Source organism: Oncorhynchus mykiss, chromosome 12 (genome assembly GCF_013265735.2).
Source record: "Oncorhynchus mykiss isolate Arlee chromosome 12, USDA_OmykA_1.1, whole genome shotgun sequence".
Classification (NCBI taxonomy): Eukaryota; Metazoa; Chordata; class Actinopteri; order Salmoniformes; family Salmonidae; genus Oncorhynchus; species Oncorhynchus mykiss.
Window position 1 is genome coordinate 28,917,628 of NC_048576.1, and position 25,454 is coordinate 28,943,081.

A 25,454-nucleotide genomic window follows, 5' to 3' on the forward strand; every position below is an offset into this window, starting at 1 on the left:
AGCTCTCTGAAGAGTTTGGGGTGTAATTTTACAGAATGGTTGGTAAAATGTTCATTACAAAAGGAATATGCTATTTCGTGTTAAATTCAAATGCATTCAGAGTATCACTGCTTGCATTCAAACTGACAAACAGATGTTTTTCATTTTCACTTTATAGTCTGGCTGTCATCTGTCCCTTAATGAAACATGAACCAGTTCACAGTTGGTGTTTTATGAAAGAAGAAAATGAGCTCATACTTACACATGTAGTGAGTGGTTCATAACATAAAGTAATCAATCTTTCAATTAAGATCTGATTTATGGAGATACATATGGAGAAAATCACACACCCAGTCAGTAGAGGATTGCGGGCCAGATCTGGTTGCTGGGTGGCACATATGGATCAGTGCTGCCACCGCAACAGTAAAAGGCCAGATCTGGTCCGAATGTGGGAGATGCGACCAGGGCGAGGGCAGGCACACTTTGCTTATGAGCCAGTTCTGGCTTGTGATATGTGACCGTAACAAATACCCATAGTTGCTGGGCCACTTTTGAATGAATGTGGACCACATTCACCCTGCTGGGCAAGGTCTGGCCTTTTCATGCCGAAGATCTGGTTTAGGTGTGTTAACCAGATCTGGGCCACATACCTCAAGCCAGAGCTGGCCAAGCCCCCGTCCCTGTGTTGGTGACAGTGCTTCAGTACGTCGAGACTGTCACTTACCCCATATACCAGCTCACCCACCATCCCGTTCCACGTCTTGGTCTCTGGATCCCTTGCACCATACTTCCCGTCCGCAACTACTGACAGTTTGTATCTTATCCCCACATGTTTTGCAATTTCAGCCGCTAAATCGACACAGTAGCCTTCATATCTGTCATTCCCATCCAGTGACAAGTAGTTTCGCTTGTACATCACATAAGGAGATTCCTGTTAATTAAACATAATGTTGAGTTTATAGTTGAACATGCACACATTCCATTCACAGAGGCCTTTCCTCTTGAGGCCAGTCCTCTTAAACCCACACCGTGATTGTTGCATGCACACATGCTTGGATTACACACACAGACATACACAGACACAGAGCACACAAACAGGAAATAATAACAGAACAGCATGGACAAGAAGCGACACACAGAGTTGGTCACATGGGGATGTTGGGGTGCTGACCCGATCCACAGCCAAATGCAGCCAGCCTCCATAGCAGCGGGCTAGATGCAGGGCCCGGCCCGGGTAACCAGTAGGGACAGTAAGGCCTCTGACAGACAGGCATGAAGGGGAAAGGGGGTGGGTCACTCAGCCAGATTCCTTCATGTTAAACCCAGACACAACTCTAAGGAGGTGGGGGCCGGGTGGAGGGTGCATTAGCTTTGCATCGGTTTGGTAGGACAGGGGCAGGTTGAACAGGGGTTTGTGATACTTTTCAGTTCATCATGTAAATGGTAGTGATTGGCAAGGGATTACAGTAATGCTCGTTTTTATTGCAACACCATCAAACACATCGATGAATGTGCAGGGAGGCTGCATCATTCAAGTCATCAAACCAACTCTGAGCTTATCTTTCATACAGAATACACTGGGTGGTGTTCATACAAATACTTGGCTCTTTAAACTCTGAGATGTGGTTGGTTTTCTTTTTGGCTCGGCTCAAAAATCACACAGAGTGATTGATCTTAAATCACATCCCAATCCGTGTCAGGTGTAGAAGAGATGCCAATGGGTAAAACAATGGTCAATTTCTTTCTTTCTGTGCTGAAGGTATCTTTTCACCTCTATGCTAGAAGAAATGGGTTCCTGAAACAATAAAGTCAAATATAGCTAATTCTGATGCATAATGAGATTTGGTCAATTTACAATGTGAATAGACAAATACATGATCACTAGATGAGTAGTGTAACACTATTGCTATCATAACATTACAATGGTCCTACCATTTCCCTGTGTCTATCAGAAGTATCCTAACTAATTATGACTATGAGCATGACATGCTTACATCTAGATGAGAATGTCTGACTTTCGTATTCTGAATTTGCCTAAGATGAACACATAATAGGCAGAGTCAGAAAGAAGGCCATCGTTTTAAATGTAAGATAAGGCTTACCTTATTTTACATTTAAAAATGACCAAGATCTTCTAACTAACCATATATACATCCAGCTGATTTATTTTTATCTCTCTGCTTGAGCTGGGGAATGCTTCATCTCTTGCTATCCCTGACCTTTGACCCCTAATATCGCTGGATAGTGGAAGAAGCCACAGAGGTTATACTTCAGTACAGAACTTGTAGTGGACGATCCAAAATAGATTTGAACAAGGGGATAAACAAACCAAAGCTTTAAAGCCTTGAGGTTTTTTATGTCCTCCTCAAATGGCAGTTATTTTGTGTCCCCAGTGAGAAACAATTGACATTAAAGGTTGTTTTGTTGTCTCTGTCCCTGTCATCATTGACCATTTACTTAATGAAAGAAACAGGTTTTTACTTACGTATGCACTGAATGTGTATTAGATTACGTCTATAGGCTCTAGCTAGTTATCATTACCAAAGCCGTTATTGTGATGTCACTGCTACAACAGGCCACCGTAATATGGAAAATCAAAATGCTTTAACACCCACACGGATACAGTTGAAACACTCTTTGTGAATCGACTGTTTCAACATGTAGTGAGTGGATGGAAAGCAACTCAAAAGAAAATAGTTCTACCCTCCCAGGACAGAATGTAACAATGGACACCTTGACCTTGAGTGGCAGAATTGTTTAGAGGTGGAACATTTAAAATCTGCTTGGAAAGTGTACCATAATAGTAGTGACCACAATCGTTCGGTTTTCCACAGAAGAGGACTCGTTGGTGACCTGCGCATCCACAATAAATACATATTTTTCGAATTCATTCCAGTACCCGGTCTGAAAGTGACAGAAACATCATAGTTATTACAAGAAACAGCCATTTAAAAGACATTTGTGAGTAAAGCCTCCAAGTGCAGTTGGCAGGCGAGCATGTCTGATGAGAGTCTTGGCCTGAATGGGGGTTGGGGGTGTCTAGTGATGCGCGAGATAAAAAGCCCTGTACTGGTGCTGTGCTTGGAGATGACCCTTTAACCTCTGCTACAAATCCAGTGGGGGAAAAGAGCATTCAACTTTCAGCTAATCTCCCTCTCAGCACCCTTACTACAGCTGCACTGTCACAGATCTTTTACATAACCATGAATTACTGCCCATGAAATGCTTCTCGCATGCAGCTTGGCAATACTAATACCAGCAAAAAAGAATGAGTCTTATTCAGCAATAAGCAATTTCAGTTGCCATTTACAGAGTGAGGGGCTTCTCTTAATGTACAAACATTAAGCATACTATATCTATGCTGCTACTAAAAATAGATATCTGACGTCTGTGAACCTTTTCAATAACTGCTGAGATTTAAGAAAACGTCAGCAGTTACATGTTATTTGTTCTGTTCTGTTTTGTTCTGTTCTGTTTTGTTCTGTTCTGTTGTTCTGTTCTGTTTCGTTCTGTCTGTTGTTCTCGTCTTTTCTGTCCGGTTGTATTCTGTACTTTTCTTTTCTGTTCTTTTTAATTCTACTTCTCTCCTCTTCTACTGTTCTATAGCTCAGCATGTTGTATAGGCTAGTATGTGTGGTAACTAGAGGGGTTACTGGCTAATATAGCACTACTCCTGACAGACTTGATGCGTCCCCTCTCCTACCCCCTGCCCCAGTTATGACTGTGCACAAAGGAAGCACGCAGGGAGAGGTCAGCCCACAGTACATAATCCGCTACAGGTGAAAGCTGTCCTACTGTAAGCACTCCAATAAATCTTCAAGCTCTGCCCTGGACCCTGCTCAGAGCTGTTCAATGATTACTGTTGCGCACGTATGGTGCAATGCATTTACAAGCACACTTATGTTATGGAGTCATGTTAATGTGTAATTACGTAAATATTGAATGTGTAATTACTTGAATATTCATATTTAAAGTCCAAACAACTGAACTATCTTCACATGTAATCTCAGTTATGAATAAAGGGAAAAAAAGAAGTGAACAGGTCTGACATCCTGCAACCTTTTCCCCATTACTCAGTTAATGACCCTCTGAACTCAAACAATGTGAGAAAGTGTTTTGTAATCTGCATGTTGAGCCACTGTGCTGCTTTCTACTTACCTTCTTGGGCCCCCCTATTTTCATTTCATACACATCGATGCTGTAGTTGGATCTCCGACCGAACGAGTCAAACTGGATATTCCCTGTCATACCTTGTACCTGGACCTGCCATGCACACCACGACACAAGGAACCGTAATAACCTTCACACAACAGCTCAATTCAGATTTAGTCAAAATATACTACCATATTTTAAAGACATGGTAACAGGGGTACACCTGGGCACCTGTGAAGACCCCTCCTACCAACCATTTTGAGGGCTCTCTCTATGTCAATGCCTTGGCTCCAGGGTACGGCCGGGTTGGCTAGGCAGTCCCCAGCGCTCCCCCTCCGGGACACGTCCACCCTCTGCCTCCGCAGGTACCGGAAGGCCTCTGCCAGGACCAGCACGGCATCATGGGTCAGTGCCGACGTGTACTGAAACACAACCACCACACCAGATCATGACACTAGGAGAGCAGTTCGAAGGGTACTCAGTGGTTTGTGTAAGGAGCACATGTAGATACAAAGCACAATGTGAAAAGGGAATAAATTGTGAAAATGAGTATCAATGATAAAGTCGGTACAGCAGTAGCTGAACAGCCCACTGCCACTCTGCCTCAAGGTTTATTTTATTCAAGAGTAATTGGTGATGTGCAGTCTGTTGTTGCCTGATATGCCAAAGCTAGTTCATACTGTTGTAGCTACTTTCAAACAGAAAACCAATTTTTGCCTCTTTTCTGAGTGACAAGCAGTAAACAAGCAGTATGATTTTACTATTGCCTCACTGACAGTTTATCTGGTTAAATTTGACAAAAGCCTTCCTTTTGTGAGTGAAAATGCTCTGTCTTTGATACTATTAGCGAGACGCAGATAACTGAACAGATAGTCAGAGAGAAAGGTAGAGAAGCAGATATGGGCAGGAGATGGAAGTTTCGTACTGTAAATAAAACATCCACACAACATTGACAGCTGTGTGGTACTGTACCTTCAGCGGTGTGCCCTTAGCCTCAGGAAACTCCCTCTCGTCTAGGCGTTCCCAGCGCTGGATGAACTGTGTGACTATTGGGTTCTCTGGGTTGATGATCTGGAAGCCTGTTATGTTGGCTCCTCCAGCAAACACTTTGTCCAGGGTCATGTTAGCGAAGCCCTGCAGTGAAACCAGAGGTACCCAACAACATGCAGGCATCAAACAATCTGTCCCCAACAACTGGGTTCATCTGTACTGAGAGCTTCACCTGTAATGCCTTTAAAGTAAAAAAAAAAAAAGAAAGCGTTTTCTGATGTATTGTTTTCTGAATAACATACAACTTTCTAGTTTGTGCTGATAATGTATGTTCGTATTTGTTCATAAAAGTACAGTTTGTTCAAATTTAGAAAACTAAAGTGATTGCACATCCCATTTTATAATACATGTTTGAGAGAGCCCCTGAAAGAGATAAGGATTGTTGTGTTGTCCTACTCTACTCACCAGGTTAGCCAGGATGTAGTGGTAGCCTCTGCTGTTCTTCCCCAGGGTCACCACCTGCAAGAGGGGGGAAAAACCTCACAATTAGACAAGGCATCAAAGGGCATCACATCACATACTCTATCAGTCTTCTGTTCTAAGAAGACACAATAGAACCTGAAAGCCTCTATCAGTTCTCAGAAGTAGCATAGATCCACTTGATCAAGGTTGTGGGTTTCCAGTCTCTGCACTAATGAGCAAATATAGTGCACCACCACCATCCCCATCAGTGACTTTTGTTGAGCAGCAGAAACCGCACAGATTCAACTGTCATCTTTCAGTTCAAAAACAAACAGAATAATTGAATTTCTTAAATAATGTTCCTTAGATAATATCTGATGTGTATATGAGTGTTTCTCTAACAGGGTCTGAGTGTGTGTTTGTGTGTGTGTGCGTGTGTGTGTGCGGGACTTTGTGTTCCTTTTGTATTAGCGTCAGTATGGAAAATAAGGTCAGGATTCAAGGCCCGCAGAAAAATTACCCTTTCATAACGCAGCTGCCTGCTGAAACAAAAAGTGCTCTCCGTCATTTTCTGCTGTAGCTCAATCTGCCACAGGGTTATATAGACTTAATTAGGACCAAAACTGTTCTCTCCTAGTGAGAGTGGGCAGGCAGGCATGGACAATCAACGCTAGCTGTTTTGTTTACTCTAATGACCAGTCCAGGCTTAGTTAACGCATCAAGGTTACTCAGAGATACTGTAAGTTACCATAGCTCTCATTCTTACTGCCTGGCAGAACAGAACAAGGCAGAACAGAAATGTGGTTTCATCATGGAGATACATACAGTGCCATACTGAGGGGGTGGAGAGAGAGGCTTTTTTCTCTCTATTTTCACTGTCTTTTTAGACTTCCTCCCCCACAGTTTTGACAAGGATGCTCTCTACGTGTCAGCCACTGCAACATCCAGTGTTATGTAGGACAGTTTCACGCATTGTAGTTGAGAGAATGCCTATGAATTCCAACAACAAACATGTGGTAAATGTGTGGTATGTTTCATTTTCATTTTACCTGAATAACCTCCAATATGGATCGTAATTATTGTAAGAGTATCAAAGCAAAGAATCAAGGACATGCAATATGTTGTGTTGCATCGCTTAATCAATTCTCATATCTCCTCCACCTCCCGCAATGTCACTGAGGGCTGTATTGTTAGATGTAACCAAGGAAACAATAGAAACAGCGTAGGAATAGGACTGTTTTATCACAGTTAAGGGCATCTTCATAAATTACCCACAAGTCTCCATCTGTAAAGGCATCCATCTGCACATTGTGACTTTCATTCAGACAGCATCCAGTCAGTCCTTTCCTTCACACTTCTACCTTTCAACCATCATCTGCTTAGTCCCTTTAATAGCTCCTAATTGTCTCTGGAGAGAGAACATTCTCAATCCTCCAAGGTTACAGCTCAGTCCCTCTCCCTATCCTCCCCATCCTCATGGCACTTTCCACTCTAAATCCTATTACCCTGGGAAGGTGTGCTCAACGATTTCATTATGTTTGACATTTTCCACCTCCACCAGTAACCCCCTCAGATCCTGCCTGCCTGGGACCCCAAACTTCCCATTTCTCAGAGGGAGGATAGTTACAGAACTAGAAGGTCCCAGTGTGTGGGATAGGGCCATACTACTGGTAATAACACCTGTCATGACGTTCATTGCCCATTTCACTGTCATTTCAGAAGACACAGAGTGATACAGACAGACTCCTTGACAGTGGGACTCTATCTCCAGTGTTGGGGAGTAGTGAACTGCATGTAGTTGAACTAAATTCAAATCTAGGTAGTTCATTACTTTTTTTGCCATGTAGCGGTGTAGCTAACTACTAACACACTACTTTTTTTTGCAACAACAAAAAATAAGATAATTTGCTTTCTTTTTTGGCATCAGACTTGCCTGATTCTCACTTGAAATAAAAACAATTAGTTTAATAGGCAAAATTACATTGTGTTAACATGTGACCCCAAAGTTAACTGTTTTGCATTTCATAGTCATTGACATTTCAGATGTACATATTCAACTTTTTCAGTAGCTTGAATGTAGTGAATTTCTTTTTCAAAGTAACTGTTAAATTACTTTAATTAAATTACATTTACAATATCAAACAAGATAATATACATCATAAGACAGTTATATTTAAGTAAACTACGTATATTTTTCTTAAGGGTAGCTTTAGTCTAGCTTAACTTCTTCCAGTGTTAAGTACATGGTAGCTTGCTAAACTCTCTTTTCAGAGTAGATTCCCCAAAACTGCTGATCACACATGTTAAACCACCCTGTTCCTCAGCCCCTCGTCATCCCATCCCTCCCAGGCAGAAAGCATGCATAATCAAAAAGTTCAATTAAAAAAGAAGAGGGAACAAAAAGCCCTTCATCTGGGATTCATGTGAGAGGGAAGGAGCCACGGCGGACAAAGTGTGACAACACAGCAAGCACTTAATGAAGCTGCAGCGCCTGGAGCCAGCGGCTAATTCTCTCCTCTGACAAGTCACGGAACGAACGGAACAGGACCACTGCATCCTGCCGTAAAACATAGGCTATTCGCTTATATGAGGGCCTCTAAAAATTTGCCACTTGAAATTGTATTTTTGGCTCAAATATTGAAGTCTGTTTAATTCATCGTAATTAATGAGTAACTTAATATTGCGCTGTGATCTGAAATGCAGAAAGCGCTGAAACATCTCTGTGGTCCGCTGTGTGTTGGTTCTCTGTTGCAGAGACGTATGACTACGCAAATCCAATTTGAGTACTTAAGAGTCCTAAGCTAATCCGTCCCAGGGTGTGTATGTGTGTGTGTGCCCACGCGCACGCACTCATGCAAGTAGGGGGAGTTGAGGTATTTCAGTGACTCATACACATTACCATTCAAAGGAGGCCAGTTTCAATCTAGGGGACATAATTGTTGTATATGAAGACAGTATGCAGTATCCCCCCCCCCCCCCCCTTGCCCTCAGAACAGCCTCAATTCGTCGGGGCATGGACTCTACAAGGTGTTTGAAGCGTTCCACAGGTACAAGTTGGCTGGATGTCCTTTGGATGGTGGACCATTCTTGATACACATTGGAAAGTTTTGAGCTTGAAAAATCCTGCAGCGTTAAAGTTTATTACGTTCCTAAAAGACACCCACCATGAGTGCCCACTACATTGGCCCATGAAGGCCAATATAAAATAAAGAAGAACCCACACCAAACTTAAAGACAGGAGGCAAATCAAAAAGTGGAGCAAAATGAAAATCGAGAAGAACAGATACAGGATTGTTTTTTTTAGAAATCAAATAGGGAGTGCCAACTAAAGGTGTTAACCCCACACATCTCTCAAGAGAACTGGGCCAACCACTCTTAAATATCACTTGGGCCAGCACATGTGAAACACCTTCCCGCTAACGAGATGATAAACCAGCACAGGTGTAACACATTCTGACTAACGAGGTGACACCAATTAGTGTGCCCCACGTGCTAACGTGCTAGAGTACAACCTCGAAATATAAATGGGCAAACAAAAGCATGTAACAAGTTCTTGACACAAACCAGTGTGCCTAGCACCTACTACCATACACCGTTCAAAGGCACTTGAATATGTTGTCTTGCCCATTCACCCTCTGAATGGCACACGTAAACAATCCATGTCTCAATTGTCTGAAGGCTGTCTCCTCCCCTTCATCTACACGGATTGAAGTAGATTTAACAAGTGACATCAATAAGGGACCATAGCTTTCACCTGGTCAGTCTATGTCATGGAAAGAGCAGGTGTTCTTAATGTTTTGTATACTCAGTGTATGTCTTGTTCTCTAGACCAGAAAAGTGGACTAAGATAAAAATAAAGCATGTGATGTGTGCATAATAAATATTTTTAGGATCCTAGCGCTCCAGTTTCCTGGTTCCCCTGGGATGATAATATTTCCAGCCTGCACCTAAAACAGATGGATGGGGACTTAGTGAGGTCATTCTCATTCCTCAGTCACATCAGTTCGCTTCCTGATCTGAACCAGTCTCTGTTGTTCTCTTTCGGTCAGAGACTAGGTGGGTCAGGCCATTGTGTTCCAGTCAAATAGAATGTCATTCTATTCTATTTATATGGTTCCATGTCCTTAGACAGGATGGACAGCTCACCATTATCCACTTTGTGGGTGGAAAAACTCTTCAAAGGCATAGCAATAAAGGAGAACTGTTAAAGAGTCTACACCCTATCCAACTATACACTGGGAGAGAGTGAGAGGGGAGCTCCAGTATCAACTGCATTGATGTACTCCTCAATTTTATTGAACATTGAATGGAATAGATAGCCTGAGTGCTATCATGGACTGCTCATAGTTAGTGTCTTCTTCACAAATCAGCCTCACATACGAGCCAGCAACATGTGGTCAATGTGTGATGCATCTTATCCATTTAGAATGAATCTTAGGGTTTGTGTAACGACAGGCTAACCAGAGGGAGCCACTCCCACACCGTGGACAGTGTGACCATACAGATGTAGGATCTTCATTTGAGTCAGTTTGCTACAGCAGGAAAATTATCCTGCAGCAACAGGAAACCTGAATTATTATGTGGATTATAATTAATTTACATTTTTGAAGGGGTTGCAAAAAAAAAATCAAGTCTGAAATGTCAAAGTGGAATCGACAAACTGCAGATTGTATTGGGCAGACAAAAAAAGCCTTTATTGAGAGGAGGGGAGGCTATGCTTGGTTTTTAATCAAATAAAACAGTTATTTTTTTAATTCTGTGTTTCTAAATGCGAAGTATACAGGCACCAAATGCACATTAGGCTACTCTTGTTCCATGCGCATACTGGCGCAGTGTGCATCACGGCTGGATAGGCTGCATTTCCGCTGACAAAATTCATGCCATAACCAACTGCGTTACTGCTAAAACCAACTTTTGGTTGGTCTTAAATATCCCTATCAGCACTGCATGAAATTAGCACTTTGGAACATGTTTTTAAGGACACACATCAAATATTTCCACCACACCAATCTGAGCGCAAGCTAGCTGATATAAGATAGGTAAGATGCCACTGCGGCATCTCTCTCTCTCTCTCTCTCTCTCGCTCTCTCTCTCTATTAAGGTTGGTGAGTGTAAACTTCACTATTGCAAAGTCAATATTAAACAAATCTCAGATTCATTTAAATTGACTTACTGAAATTCAGAAGACATGACTCTCAGAGGATCACGAATCAGGTATCTTGCCCCCGGGCAGCTCTCAGTAAAAGTCTGGTCTGGGCGTGTCTTTTGTCAGATGGGAAATTCCCTAATGCTTTCCCACTAGGGAATGCGGCACCGGTGTCTCCCTCGCAGACCTTCACTGATCCTATTTGTGATGCCAAATTATTGTGGAAATTACAGAGGGACACAGGGACACTCAAAGTCAATCTTAAATGAATCATTGTTTATTGTCAGCACACTGGAGAGGTTCCAACAAACATGATGCACCATAGTGAACGTCTGTCAGGAGCTCTAACGGGGCAGTCCCGTTTAGTTCCATTATATACTGGTTACAGACACGTTACATAGGCATAGTTCATAAGGTTGCTTCCGGCATGGGTCTGGCACCGTCTCCTTTCTTAACTTATAGAACATATTCCGGGCATTCTGCCAAATAGTCTAAAGGAGGTACAGTGAGGCAAAAAAGTATTTAGTCAGCCACCAATTGTGCAAGTTCTCCCACTTAAGAAGATGAGAGAGGCCTGCAATTTTCATCATAGGTACACTTCAACTATGACAGACAAAATGAGAAAGAAAATCCAGAAAATCACATTGTAGGATTTTTTTATGAATTTATTTGCAAATTATGGTGGAAAATAAGTATTTGGTCAATAACAAAAGTTTATCTCAATACTCAATACATTTGACAGAGGTCAAATGTTTTCTGTAAGTTTTCACAAGGTTTTCACACACTGTTGCTGGTATTTTGGCCCATTCCTGCATGCAGATCTCCTCTAGAGCAGTGATGTTTTGGGGCTGTTGCTGGGCAACACAGACTTTCAACTCCCTCCAAAGATTTTCTATGGGGTTGAGATCTGGAGACTGGCTAGGCCACTCCAGGACATTGAAATGCTTCTTACGAAGCCACTCCTGTGCTCCTGTGTTTGGGATCATTGTCATGCTGAAAGACCCAGCCACGTTTCATCTTCAATGCCCTTGCTGATGGAAGGAGGTTTTCACTCAAAATCTCACGATACATGGCCCCATTCATTCTTTCCTTTACACGGATCAGTCGTCCTGGTCCCTTTGCAGAAAAACAGCCCCAAAGCATGATGTTTCCACCCCCATGCTTCACAGTAGGTATGGTGTTCTTTGGATGCAACTCAGCATTCTTTGTCCTCCAAACACGACGAGTTGAGTTTTTACCAAAAAGTTATATTTTAGTTTCATCTGACCATATGACATTCTCCCAATCTTCTTCTGGATCATCCAAATGCTCTCTAGCAAACTTCAGACGGGCCTGGATATGTACTGGCTTAAGCAGGGGTCACGTCTGGCACTGCAGGATTTGAGTCCCTGGCGGCGTAGTGTGTCCCAGCTCTCTGCAGGTCATTCACTAGGTCCCCCCGTGTGGTTCTGGGATTTTTGCTCACCGTTCTTGTGATCATTTTGACCCCACGGGGTGAGATCTTGCGTAGAGCCCCAGACCGAGGGAGATTATCAGTGGTCTTGTATGTCTTCCATTTCCTAATAATTGCTCCCACAGTTGATTTCTTCAAACCAAGCTGCTTACCTATTGCAGATTCAGTCTTCCCAGCCTGGTGCAGGTCTACAATTTTGTTTCTGGTGTCCTTTGACAGCTCTTTGGTCTTGGCCATAGTGGAGTTTGGAGTGTGACTGTTTGAGGTTGTAGACAGGTGTCACTAAATACATAATCACTAAAAACCAATGTCACCCAAAAATAAATATTAGACATTGTTATAACATTCACACAAAGAAAAGCACCAGAAATGGATGGCTTTCCCAAAGAATTATATTTAACATTTTGGGACAAAGCAGCTCCCCTATTTATACAAATGACAGCACACATCACTCAATTCAGTTCTTCCTAGTGTATCAAACAGTTATTTCAGTTATATTAAAACAAGGAAAGTCCCCTTCTGATTACAGACCAATAAGTGTAATAATTTGTGACAATAACATTTTAAAAAAGCTCATAAGCAATAGAATGGCAAAACTCTTACCAGACTTGATACATATCAATCACCCAGGGTTTATTAAAACTCCATTTACGAACAAATACCATAACAAATTTCAGTTTAATACAATACGCTAAAAAACAAGATTTACATTTATCAATAATAGCCGTTGATGCCGAAAAGGTTTTTGACAGTCTTGAATGGCTTTTCTATTCAAAACTTTGGAAGTTTTCAACTTTCCAGCTGAAATAATAAATGTTATAAAGAATATTATATAAATGTCCTAAATTATGAAATTGCTGATGAGGAAATTGCTTTAGAAAGGGGCACAAGACAGGGATGTCCTCTCTCCCCCCTCCTGTTTGCACTGGCAATTGAACCACTTACAGAAATAATTAGACAGGACCATATCAGTATTGGTAAACATGAAGATAAACCAGAGCATGTGAGCGGAATTGAGCAATTGGAAATTGCTCTCATCGCTCATGGAGTGGTGCTTGGGCTGGAAATGTTTGATGTGAGTCTGGAAGGAGAGTTTACAGTCTAACCAGACACCTAGTTGTTTGTAGTTGTCCACATATCTAAGTCAGAACCATCCAGAGTAGTGATGTTGGACGGGCGGGCAGGTGCAGGCAGTGATCGGTTGAAGAGCATGCATTTAGTTTTACTTGTATTTAAGAGCAATTGGAGGCCACGGAAGGAGAGTTATATGGCATTGAAGCTCGTCTGGAGGGTTGTTAACACAGTGTCCAAAGAAAAGCCAGAAGTATACATAATGGTGTCATCTTAAATCATTATAGTCTATACATTGTGCATATAGGCTGTGATTTACTGAGAATGAAATACAAATTAAATGAAAAATGACTTATTAGTGCCTTTGAATACATTTTTAGAATAAATTTTTAGAAGCACTAGTTTGCCCAGTGTGTGGCTTCAGGGTCATGCAATGGTGTCTGGAGAACAGGCCAGCAGTGTATAATATCCTCTCCATACTTGCGGAGCCACTGGGGATCCTAAACACCCTTTTGGCCACTCTTCCCAGGCTGGGTAGAGCTCCAAAGTCGTTTTTTATTTTTCTATGGGGAGGCACCTCTGGTTTTTAGGCAAATTAACCCAATCAAAATGGAAAGCTTCCTGAACGTGGGAATATGCCAGGCCTATTGGGCCAAAATCAATTATGGCCTATTGGGCCAAAATTAATTATGGTCTATTGGGCCAAAATCAATTACGGCCTTTGGGCCAAAATCAATTATGGCCCATTGTATAGATAACAGAACAAAAATGAACAGAACGTTTAATAGCATGTGTACATAGTAAGCACACCAACATACTTTCGGGATACGTGTCTTTTAAGATTCCACAATGATTCTTTAGTTGTGGGCACTACATCACCACACTCCCTCTCCTGGTCTTGTTCCTCACCTTGATTTAGCGCCTGTGTGTTTGATCAGTTTCTTTATGAAAATATTTAGGAACTCCATGACAGTAGCTAAAGCAAGGGGCTATAACAGCACACAAGTAGACTACAAATGCATGCTGGGCTGGGCCTGCCCTAAGCTCATGAAGTGAGCGCTACTGGAACGAAATTGGAGCAAGCGAGAAGGCCGATGCTCCAGCCTCTGGGAATCTCGCTCTACGCTCCAGTCAAATTGGGCATGCTCCGCTCCTCGCTCCGCTCACATACTCTGATATAAACAAAATATATTTGCAGATGATCTCCTGTTATACCTGACCAATATAAAATACTTAATGGCCCCCTACCTAAAAATATTTTTCAGAATACTCTAAAATCTCAGGATATAATATGAATGTGGAAAAAAACGAAATAATGGCAATATAAAAATAAAATGAATAACTTATGAGTGAGACAACCCTCCCACTCAGTCTGCCCAATTCTTTCTCTTTGCTCTTGTTTTCCTTAACAGGATGTCGGTGGGCGGAGCCGAGCGGGTCGTCAGCGAAATGGGACACACCGGGGCTCGGGGATGAATACACCTTTCCCCCGTACATTGAAGAGACTCTCTCCATGCAGACACACTGTTGTTTTTTATTCTAGCATTTTGGGTCTTCTTTGTGTGCACTTGTTTTGGCACCTCTCATTATCACCATCTTTGCAAACATCCACTCACTACACTAGTGAATACACACACCATTGTTAATTGTATATAGTTTACTTGATTTAGTAAATATGTTTGCTATTTCTTTATCTCCGCGTTGTCTCCCTCTTTGTTACGGGCTATGATCCAGTTCATAACATGAGCTACAGCAATCCTTCAAGTGGACCACAAAAATATCAAACCCTTAGGATGTGTAATAAGTAACAACAAACATATAAAGATAACTTCCACACATCATTTAACAAGACGAAAGCAGATCTAATTAAATGGAACAATCTTCCCATAAACCTTACAGGTAGAATAAACGTCTTCAGAGTTGCAAGGCTCCCAAACTTTTTATATTATTTTCGGCGATAACAATTACCCCACCGAAGACATTCTTAAAAAAATTATTCTCGGTCATTACAGACTTGAAAACTCATAGAATAAAAAGTCGTGTTTTATATCTTCCTAAGTCTGAGGGTGGTTTTAACCTTCCATCAACTCGCTACCCAAGCTTTCACTAGGGACACTAAAGAGAAACAATGGGAACATATTGAATATGTGCACGCTCATTCCCAGAACCTTTTTCACATGTCTACTTTCAAAGGATAGAGCTAAGAACATGAACAACTGCATAGTTAAGAACACTATAACAATATGGAATAAAATGAAATGTATTCTACTAGAACTAATATCACTCCCTAAAAACACAACCCTCAGAATTCACAGATAAACTGAAGGCATAGAAAACGCAAAAGGCTTGGTAATAGGAAATACGTGTGTTTCTATTTCAGAATGAACAAGCTCTTTTGAATTGACCAATGTCCATATTTTCAAATGAAACAACATTTTGATTTGAAATCTTTTGGGCATTAGAGCAATCTTGAGGGAATCCTATTTGAGTCAGGAACGGATCTTCATATGATAGGTAAGATATGCAAAACCTTGCGAGAGCCTATCCAACTGATAATCTCTGACAACAACAAAAAATAAACTATTGTAATCAAGTAGTGATATTGGCACAAGACGGAAGGAATGTTGAAACTGAGAATCACTGAAGACAGGGGAGCATGAACATCTACCATCTACCATCTACCCCCCCCCCCCCCCCCCCCCCCACATGATTTGTTCTCTTTGAATAAGCCTATTTTCCCCCCTGATTTGCTTTGGGGTTTGTGTTATTGAAGAGTAACATCAACCGCCAACATTTGATGCCGTGACCAGAATGAATTGAGCTGAAAAACAACAAGAAAAAAGTAATCAACTGTGTGTTGATCCAGAAGAAAGAGAGAAGGCTGAGTGCAACCCACTTCGGGAGTCAACTCTTAATCTCCTGATTGTTGGCATAATTGCTGGGTGAGTCTAGACCAATATAATTTTAAAAGAACCAAATCAGGTAAAAATGTGTGCATGCAATGAGTTATACGTATCTGTGAGGTATAAGGGTTCAAGTCCTTTGTTCTACTACAGAGTTTAGTCCTTTGTTTGCTCGGTTAGTGGGTTGAGTCCTCTGTTACAGGTTTGTTAAATCTCTATTATAGGGGTTCAAGTCCTCTATTAAAAGGGAAACAACAGAAACAATTTGTGTTCTAGAAGATAATAGAGGTTTGAGTCCTCAAAAGAGTTTATACACACACACACACACACACACACACACACACACACACACACACATCATTTGGGGTTAAATAAATATATAAACATAGAGGTATATATTATACAGCTTTTGAAGTTAATGTAATGCCATTGTTAAGTGAGAAAACCACTCTGGAGAAGGGCAGAACAGCTCCTCCAGATGTGAGCATGAAAAATATTTTAAATTCACTGTCTAGTGATATGAAGAACCATTTCAAAGTAGAGAAGTGTAGGCAAGAGATAATAAAACATATTCTGTCATTGTTGACAAAGATGGAATATTGAATCTGTCTGATATACAAAAAGTTTGGGGAAAATACAGAGAATGTCTAACTCATTGATAAAAACAAGATGGACATACAGAATGGGGATGTGCTTGGTGGTCCTTTTCCTGTAGTCCACAATCATCTCCTTGGTCTTGGTTACGTTGAGGGATAGGTTGTTATTCTGGCACCACCCGGCCAGGTCTCTGACGTCCTCACTATAGGCTTGTCATAGGCTCGTCATTGTCGGTGATCAGGCCTACCACTGTTGTGTCGTCAGCAAACTTAATGATCATGTTGGAGTCGTGCCTGGCCATGCAGTCGTGGGTGAACAGGGAGTACAGGAGGGGACTGATTACGCACCCCTGGGGAGCTCCAGTGTTGAGATCAGCGTGGCAGATGTGTTGCTACCTACCCTCACCACCTGGGGGCGGCCTGTCAGGAAGTCCAGGATCCAGTTGCAGAGGGAGGTGTTTAGTCCCAGGATCCTTAGCTTGGTGATGAGCTTTGAGGGTACTATGGTGTTGAACGCGGAGCTGTAGTCAATGAACAGCATTCTCACATAGGTGTTCCTTTTGTCCAGGTGGGGAAGGGCAGCGTGGAGTGCAATAGAGATTGCATCATCTGTGGATCTGTTTGGGCGGTATGCAAATTGGAGTGGGTATAGGGTTTCTGGGATAATGGTGTTGATGTGAGCCATTCCCAGCCTTTCAAAGCACTTCATGGCTACAGACGTGAGTGCTACGGGTCTATAGTCATTTAGGCAGGTTGCCTTTGTGTTCTTGGGCACATGGACTATGGTGGTCTGCTTGAAGCATGTTGGTATTACAGACTCAATCAGGGACATGTTGAAAATGTCAGTGAAGACACCTGCCAGCAAAGGACCTTGTGAAGATGCTGGATGAAACAGGTACAAAAGTATCTATATCCACAGTAAAACGAGTCCTATATCGACATAACCTGAAAGGCCGCTCAGCAAGGATGAAGCCACTGCTCCAAATCTGCCATAAAAAAGCCAGACTATGGTTTGCAACTGCACACTTTTTGGAGAAATGTCCTCTGGTCTAATGAAGCAAAAATAGAACTGTTTGGCTATAATGACCATTGTTATGTTTGGAGGAAAAAGGGAGAGGCTTGCAAGCCGAAGAACAACATCCCAACCGTGAAGCACGGGGGTGGCAGCATCATGTTGTGGGGGTGCTTTGCTGCAGGAGGGACTGGTGCACTTCACAGAATAGATTGCATCATGAGGGGTGGACAATTATGTGGATATATTGAAGCAACATCTCAAGACATCAGTCAGGAAGTTAAAGCTTGGCCGTCATCTTCCAAACGGACAATGAGCCCAAGCATGCTTCCAAAGTTGTGGCAAAATGGCTTAAGGACAACAAAGTCAAGGTATTGGAGTGGCCATCACAAAGCCCTGACCTCAATCCGATAGAACATTTGTGGGCAGAACTGAAAAAGCGTGTGCGAGCAAAGAGGCCTACAAACCTGACTCAGTTACACCAGCTCTGTCAGGAGGAATGGGCCAAAATTCCCCCAACTTACTGTGGGAAGCTTGTGGAAGGCTACCAGAAATGTTTGACCCAAGTTAAACAATTTAAAGGCAATGCTACCAAATACTAATTGACTGTATGTAAACTTCTGACCCACTGGGAATGTGATAAAATAAATAAAAGCTGAAATAAATAATTCTCTCCACTATTATTCAGACATTTCACATTCTTAAAATAAAGTGGTGATCCTAACTGACCTAAGACAGGGAATTTTAACTAGGATTAAATGTCAGGAATTGTGAAAAACTGAGTTTAAATATATTTGACTAAGGGGGTGGGGGGCAGATATGAAGCAAACCAAACCATTATCAATTTCTATTGGTCCAATGAAGATTGATGCAGGGGTGTGGATAGGCTCATTTGAACAACCTATTTTAGGCCTTGATGTTATTATGCAACTTGACTCTACATTGAACATTTCTAAAGGGAAGGTGACAGTTCAGAACCATCCTATTTGGACTACGGAAAAAAATGGGTGTGTAACTTTGGATATGGAACCAGTGTACTTGACAGGTGCTGCCCCACCTTGCACAAAACAATATCCCATTAGCAAAGAAGCAATGGTCAATACTAAAGTAGTGGAGGCTCCTAACATCATCATACAACGTGGCACACCACGTAATCCAGCTACTCTGATGCTTCCTCCAGATACCACATTACTTGAACACAACTGTTGTGAGTTGGCTTTGGATCAGCTCTCTGATGGGTTTATGAAGAATATGTTGGAAAACCCGGAGTTTATCTTATACACAGACGGTTCAAGCATTGTGGGGGGGGGGGGGGGGGGGGTGTGAAGAAGGCAAGCTGGGCAGTTACTACAATGGACAATGTGATAGTGACAGGCACGTTACCTGCAGCAACATCAGCACATGTGGCGGAATTGGTGGCTTTGACAGAAGCATGTAAACAAGCTGAAAGAAAAACAGCAAATATCTACAGACTTGATGTATGCTTTTGGTGTTACCCATGATTTGGGAAAAATATGGAAAAACAGGATTCATGTCATCACTGGGAGCTCCTGTGAAGAATGGACCAGAGGTGATGGCTCTACTGAATGCTCTCCAGTTACCTGGACAAGTTGCAGTTTTGAAAATGAAAGCACATGGAAAAATCTTTACAGATGAGAGTAAAGGTAATGATCTGGCTGACAGAGCTGCCATGGCGGCTGCACCTCAGGCACCTAAACTGACTAGGAAATACATCTCAGATGCATTGCCTATGGTATTATGTAGTATACGGGCAACACATAATAAAATCACAGGATTGAGTCCGTTTGAGGTCGTCACAGGTCAACCCATGTCACTACCAGGCACGTTAGATTTGAGAAAAGCAGACGTTCACTTTATGAGTGACACAATGCTTAACTATTGCATACAAATCTCAAATGCAGTGTGGGAAGCAGACAGACAAGCAAAAGAGGTGAATAACTCCCGAGGGGAGACATGACGTAGTACCAGGACAGTGGGTGGTGGTAAAAACAATATGTAACAGAGACATTAGGGCCAAAACGGAAAGGTCCTTATCAAGTTTTGCTCATAACAAGGTCAGCAGGGAAAATCACGATGGATACATGTCACTCATTGCAAGGTTGTCCAAGTCATCATATTAGGGATTCTCTTCAAACCAGGACATGTTACTTTCACTTTTTTGTTTCCTTCGTTACAGGTTATGCTAATCTACCATCTGAAGCTGCAGCACTATCCCTTGACTGTACCTGAAACGATACAAGATCACCGGTGAAGTGTTCATTAGTGACGTCCTTATCAACCAGTGGAAAGGAAGAAGAATTCCTCACTAACAGGCAGACTGTTAGAACATCATTTCTAATAGTTATCTATGTGGGTCTGATAACAGTGTGGAAGAGCTGGTCACTTTTAAAGGACTTGGTGAATGATTACCTTGCCAATAGGAAGATTGAATATTATTGTCTTGAATATTATTGTTTGTGTAAGTTTCCTCCTAATACAGGATGTGGTTGGAATCGTAAGGGACATCACCATTACACCTGTTAATACTTTTGTTTGAAATCTATTTCTTATGGTAACAGCGAGTACAGTATGCCCTTTGTGTTTTATAGAAATGCAAGGTGTTTAATGTGAAGGATGTTTTTTTACTGTCTATTTTTTCATGTTTTTTATTGTTTTCTAAAAATACATTTTAAGTATATTTATTTTTTAAATGGTCTAGGGTGGAGTGCAAGAATATTTTAAAGATAATACACGACGCAGAGGACAAGAGGTCAATAGAGTACTAACGATCAATGGAAATAGTGTTTTTTCGATCATATCAATGGGTCAGAGACATGGGAGGAATTTCAGTCCGGAACTCAAAGCTACATGGCAAGTTATCATTGGTCCAAATTGTTTATACAATGAACCTGAAATATGATACTTGTTATTTGGCCATTGTCCCAGTTTTATTCCAAGGAATTCTAATTGGTCAACCACAGGCTAGGGCTGGGTTATAAAACTGCATCCTGTCCCTTTGTTCTGTGGAGAGAATCACAGGAGAGAATCACTGAAGAGAATCACAGGAGAGAATCACTGAGGACAGGGGACCATGAACATCTACCATCTACCTCCCCGCATGATTTGTTCTCTTTGAATAAACCTATTTTTCTCCCCCTGATTTGCTTTGGGGTTTGTGTTATTGAAGAGTAACATCAACTGCTAACACTATACAGTGCATTCTGAAAGTATTCAGACCCCTTGACTTTTTCCATGTTGTTACTAGAGTTCGAATGATTAGGATTTTTCAACGCCAATACTGATACCGATTATTGGAGGACCAAAAAAAGCTGATACAGATTAATCGGCCAATTAAAAAAAAAAAGCATTTGTAATGACAATTACAACAATACTGAATGACCACTTATTTTAACTTAATATAATACATCAATAAAATCAATTTAGCCTCAAATAAAATGAAACATGTTCAATTTGTTTTAAATAACGCAAAAACAAAGTGTTTGAGAAGAAAGTAAAAGTGCAATATGTGCCATGTAAAAAAGCTAACGTTTAAGTTCCTTGCTCAGAACATGAGAACATATGATAGCTGGTGGTTTCTTTTAACAGGAGTCTTCAATATTCCCAGGTAAGAAGTTTTAGGTTGTAGTTATTATAGGAATTATAGGACAATTTCTCTCTATACAATTTGTATTTCATATACCTTTGACTATTGGATGTTCTTATAGGCACTTTATATTGCCAGTGTAACAGTATAGCTTCCGTCCCTCTCCTCGCCCCTACCTGAGCTCTCCTCGCCCCTACCTGAGCTCGAACCAGGAACACATCGACAACAGCCACCCTCAAAGCACCGTTACCCATCGCTCCACAAAAGCCGCGGCCCTTGCAGAGCAAGGGGAACAACCACTCCAAGTCTCAGAGCGAGTGACGTTTGAAACGCTATTATCGCGCACCCCGCTAACTAGCTAGCCATTTCACATCGGTTACACCAGCCTAATCTCGGGAGTTGATAGGCTTGAAGTCATAAACAGCTCAATGCTTGAAGCAAAGCGACGAGCTGCTGGCAAAACGCACGAAGGTGCTGTTTGAATGAATGCTTATGAGCCTGCTGGTGCCTACCATCGCTCAGTCAGATTGCTCTATCAAATCATAGATTTAATTATAACATAATAACACACAGAAATACAAGCCATATGTCATTAATATGGTCGAATCCGGAAACTAGACGCTTATTCTTTCAGTGAAATACGGAACTGTTACGTATTTTATCTAACAGGTGGCATCCATAAGTCTAAATATTCCTGTTACATTGCACAACCTTCAATGTTATGTCATAATTACGTAAAATTCTGGCAAATTAGGTGGCCCAAACTGTTGCATATACACTGACTCTGTGTGCAATGAACACAAGAGAAGTGACACAATTTCACCTGGTTAATATTGCCTGCTAACCTGGATTTCTTTTAGCAAAATATGCAGGTTTAAAAATATATATGTCACGTTCTGACTTTTATTTCCTTTGTTTTGTCTTTATTTAGTATGGTCAGGGCGTGAGTTGGGGTGGGCAGTCTATGTTTGTTTTTCTATGTTTGGTTTCCGTTTCGGCCTAGTATGGTTCTCAATCAGAGGCAGGTGTCGTTAGTTGTCTCTGATTGAGAATCATACTTAGGTAGCCTGGGTTTCACTGTTGGTTTGTGGGTGTTTGTTTCCGTGTGAGTGTTTGTCGCCACACGGTACTGTTTCGTTCATGGTCACATTTATTGTTTTGTATTTTATAGTGTTCAGTTTATTTATTAAAGTAATCATCATGAACACTTACCACGCTGCATCTTGGTCCGATCCGTACTCCTCCTCAGACGAAGAGGAGATCTGCCGGTACAATATACTTCTGTGTATTCATTTTAAGAAAGGCATGGATGTTTATGGTTAGGTACAGTCATGCAACGATTGTGCTTTTTTCGCAAATGCGCTTTTGTTAAATCATCCCCCGTTTGGCGAAGTTGGCTGTCTTTGTTGGGAAGAAATAGTCTTCACAGAGTTCGCAATGAGCCAGGTTAGCAGGAAATATTAACTAAATATGCAGGTTTAAAAATATATACTTGTGTATTGATTTTAAGAAAGGCATTGATGTTTATGGTTAGGTACACATGGGAGCAAGACAGTCCTTTTTTGCGAATATGCACCGCATAGATTATATGCAACGCAGGAAACGCTAGATAAACTAGTAATATCATCAACCATGTGTAGTTAACTAGTGATTATGATTGATCTATTGTTTTTTTTTAATGCTAGGTAGCAACTTACCTTGGCTTACTGCATTCGTGTAACAGGCAGTCTCCTTGTGGAGTGCAATGTAATCAGGTGGTTAGAGCTTTGGACTAGTTAACTGTAAGGTTGCAAGATTGAATCCCCGAGCTGACAAGGTAAAAATCTGTCATTCTGCCCCTGAACAAGGCAGTTAACCCACCGTTCCTAGGCCGTCATTGAAAATAAGAATTTGTTCTTAACTGACTTGCCTAGTTAAATAAAGGATAAGTAAAGGTGTAAAAAAAAAAAATCTGCCAAATCGGTGTCCAAAAATACAGATTTCCGATTGTTATGAAAACTTGAAATCGGCCCTAATTAATCGGCCGACCTAGAGTTGTTACGTTACAGCCTTATTCTAAAATGCATTAAATAAATGTTTTTCCTCATCAATCTACACACAATACCCCATAATGACAAGGCAAAAAAAAAGGTTTTTAGAAATGTTAGCAAATGTATTACAAATAACAAACAGAAATACCTTATTTACAGTATTCATACCCTTGCTATGAGACTCGAAATTGAGCTTAGGTGCATCCTGTTTCCATTGATCATCCTTGAGATGTTTCTACAACTTGATTGGAGTCCACCTGGGGTAAATGCAATTGATTGGACATGATTTGGAAAGGCACACACCCGTCTATATAAGATCCCAAAGTTGACAGTGCATGTCAGAGCAAAAACCAAGCCATGAGGTTGAAGGAATTTTCCGTAGAGCTCTGAGACAGGATTGTGTCGAGGCACAGATCTGGGGAAGGGTACCAAAATATCTGCAGCATTGAAGGTCCCCAAGAACTTTGTGGCAACAGTTTGAGAAAGGCCCTTTCTTGTTTCAGCATGGCAATGTTCCCTGTTCACAAAGCGAGGTCCATGCAGAAATGGTTTGTCGAGATCAGTGTGGAAGAACTTGACTGGCCTGCACAGAGCCCTGACCTCAACCCCATTGAACACCTTTGGGAAGAATTGGAACGCCGACTTCGAGCTAGACCTAATCGCCCCAACATTAGGTCAGCACTGTCTGACCTCACTAATGCTCTTGTGGCTGAATGTAAGCAAGTCCCTGCAGCAATGTTCCAACATCTAGTGGAAAGCCTTCCCAGGGACCAACTTAATTTGAATGCCCATCATAGTGGTCTCTGAGAAATTTAAACTTGCGCCTTTTTTATGTAAACATAATTTCTGAATTTAAAAGTAAGCCAGTTGTTCAAAAGTATCTGAAATCGGATTTCAATATTCTGCTGGTAACATAACCGGTTACAGTTAGTTTTAGTCAGATTACATCTTAATCTTCAATTTGTTGGATTGAAAAGGGGCCAAACCTGAATGCGGTGATGTATTCTTTTGCAGTAAGAGTTATAAAACAGCCCATCAGTATGTTTGGGAGAGGGCTTTCTGTCTGCCCTGCCCATTGTGTAAGAGAGCACAGTTATCTTCATTTCCTCTCCTATCTTGGTTGCGCTGTGCTGGGCTGTGCTGTGCTGCTGCAGGACCATTAGCCTAAGTATTCCTTGGGGAATCTATTCTAATTAAGCAGACTGGAGCCGTGGCTCTGTGCAGGGCTCAATCTATACCCCGGTGTCTTCCAACAGATTTGGCTCCCTTTAAAAGCATTCCCACTGACAGAGCCTTGTCTTTGTTGATGTCGTATAAGAGTCATTTGTCATCCGACTCCTCAGAATGGAAACTGGCATCCTTAGGATTCCAATCCTTCCCTTTCGCTTTCCACTTAAACATCTGTGTAAAACAACTGAGCAGGAAAAGGTCAAATTAAAATGTGTACTAATGATAGTAATAGTAGTACTAATAGTAATACTGCTGCACCACCTCTAAAACTGCAGTACTACTACAAAGACAGCGTATCATGTCATACCTTTCAAATTGATATCTATTGTCGTGTCTTTGGCATCATTAAAACTGAAGACCTATTTATCAAATAACTCTCTGTAATTACTATTACGTGATTAAACTACTTAATCATGTAACTGTAATTAACTAGGAAGCCGGGGCACCAAGGAAAATATTCAGATTACAAAGTTATAATTTCCCTAATATAACTTTTCAGATATTTGAATATCTGATCAATTAGTCTTCTGATTAATTACTTATTCTTTATTTTACCTCATGTTAGTCTCATTCCAAACATTGTAAGTTGTTGGTTATCTGCACGAACCCAGTCTTCACTAGGAGTCATCCATACATCAATTGTCTTAAATCATTTATTTACTAACTAAGTAATTCACAGAAATGCATAAACAAACGGTAGATAGTTACAAGGAAATGATAGCGGATGTGCCCTAGTGGGCTAAACCGGCATCGCGGCTTGGTGTACAAAAAGGGAAGTGGGGGTCAACTGAGATGAGACACTACAAAGTTGATAATTATAACAATT

General features: G+C 41.3%; 1 protein-coding gene across 6 annotated transcripts in view; it reads right to left on the reverse strand.

Moving 5' to 3' along the window:
• The window catches only part of LOC110537362 (glutamate receptor 3), a 125,754-nt gene that overhangs the window by 22,012 nt on the left and 78,288 nt on the right, over positions 1-25,454 (reverse strand). For all 6 annotated transcript variants that reach the window (XR_002475614.2, XM_021623340.2, XM_021623339.2 and 3 more), the window contains exons 5-10: positions 5,587-5,640; positions 5,104-5,277; positions 4,386-4,553; positions 4,138-4,242; positions 2,776-2,883; positions 704-910 (exon numbers count right to left, since the gene is read on the reverse strand). Coding sequence is in view for 5 of the 6 variants with exons in the window: in XM_021623340.2 (XP_021479015.1) it covers positions 704-910; positions 2,776-2,883; positions 4,138-4,242; positions 4,386-4,553; positions 5,104-5,277; positions 5,587-5,640 (816 nt within the window). In the remaining variant the exon portion in view is untranslated. The remainder of the gene's footprint in view (positions 1-703; positions 911-2,775; positions 2,884-4,137; positions 4,243-4,385; positions 4,554-5,103; positions 5,278-5,586; positions 5,641-25,454) is intronic.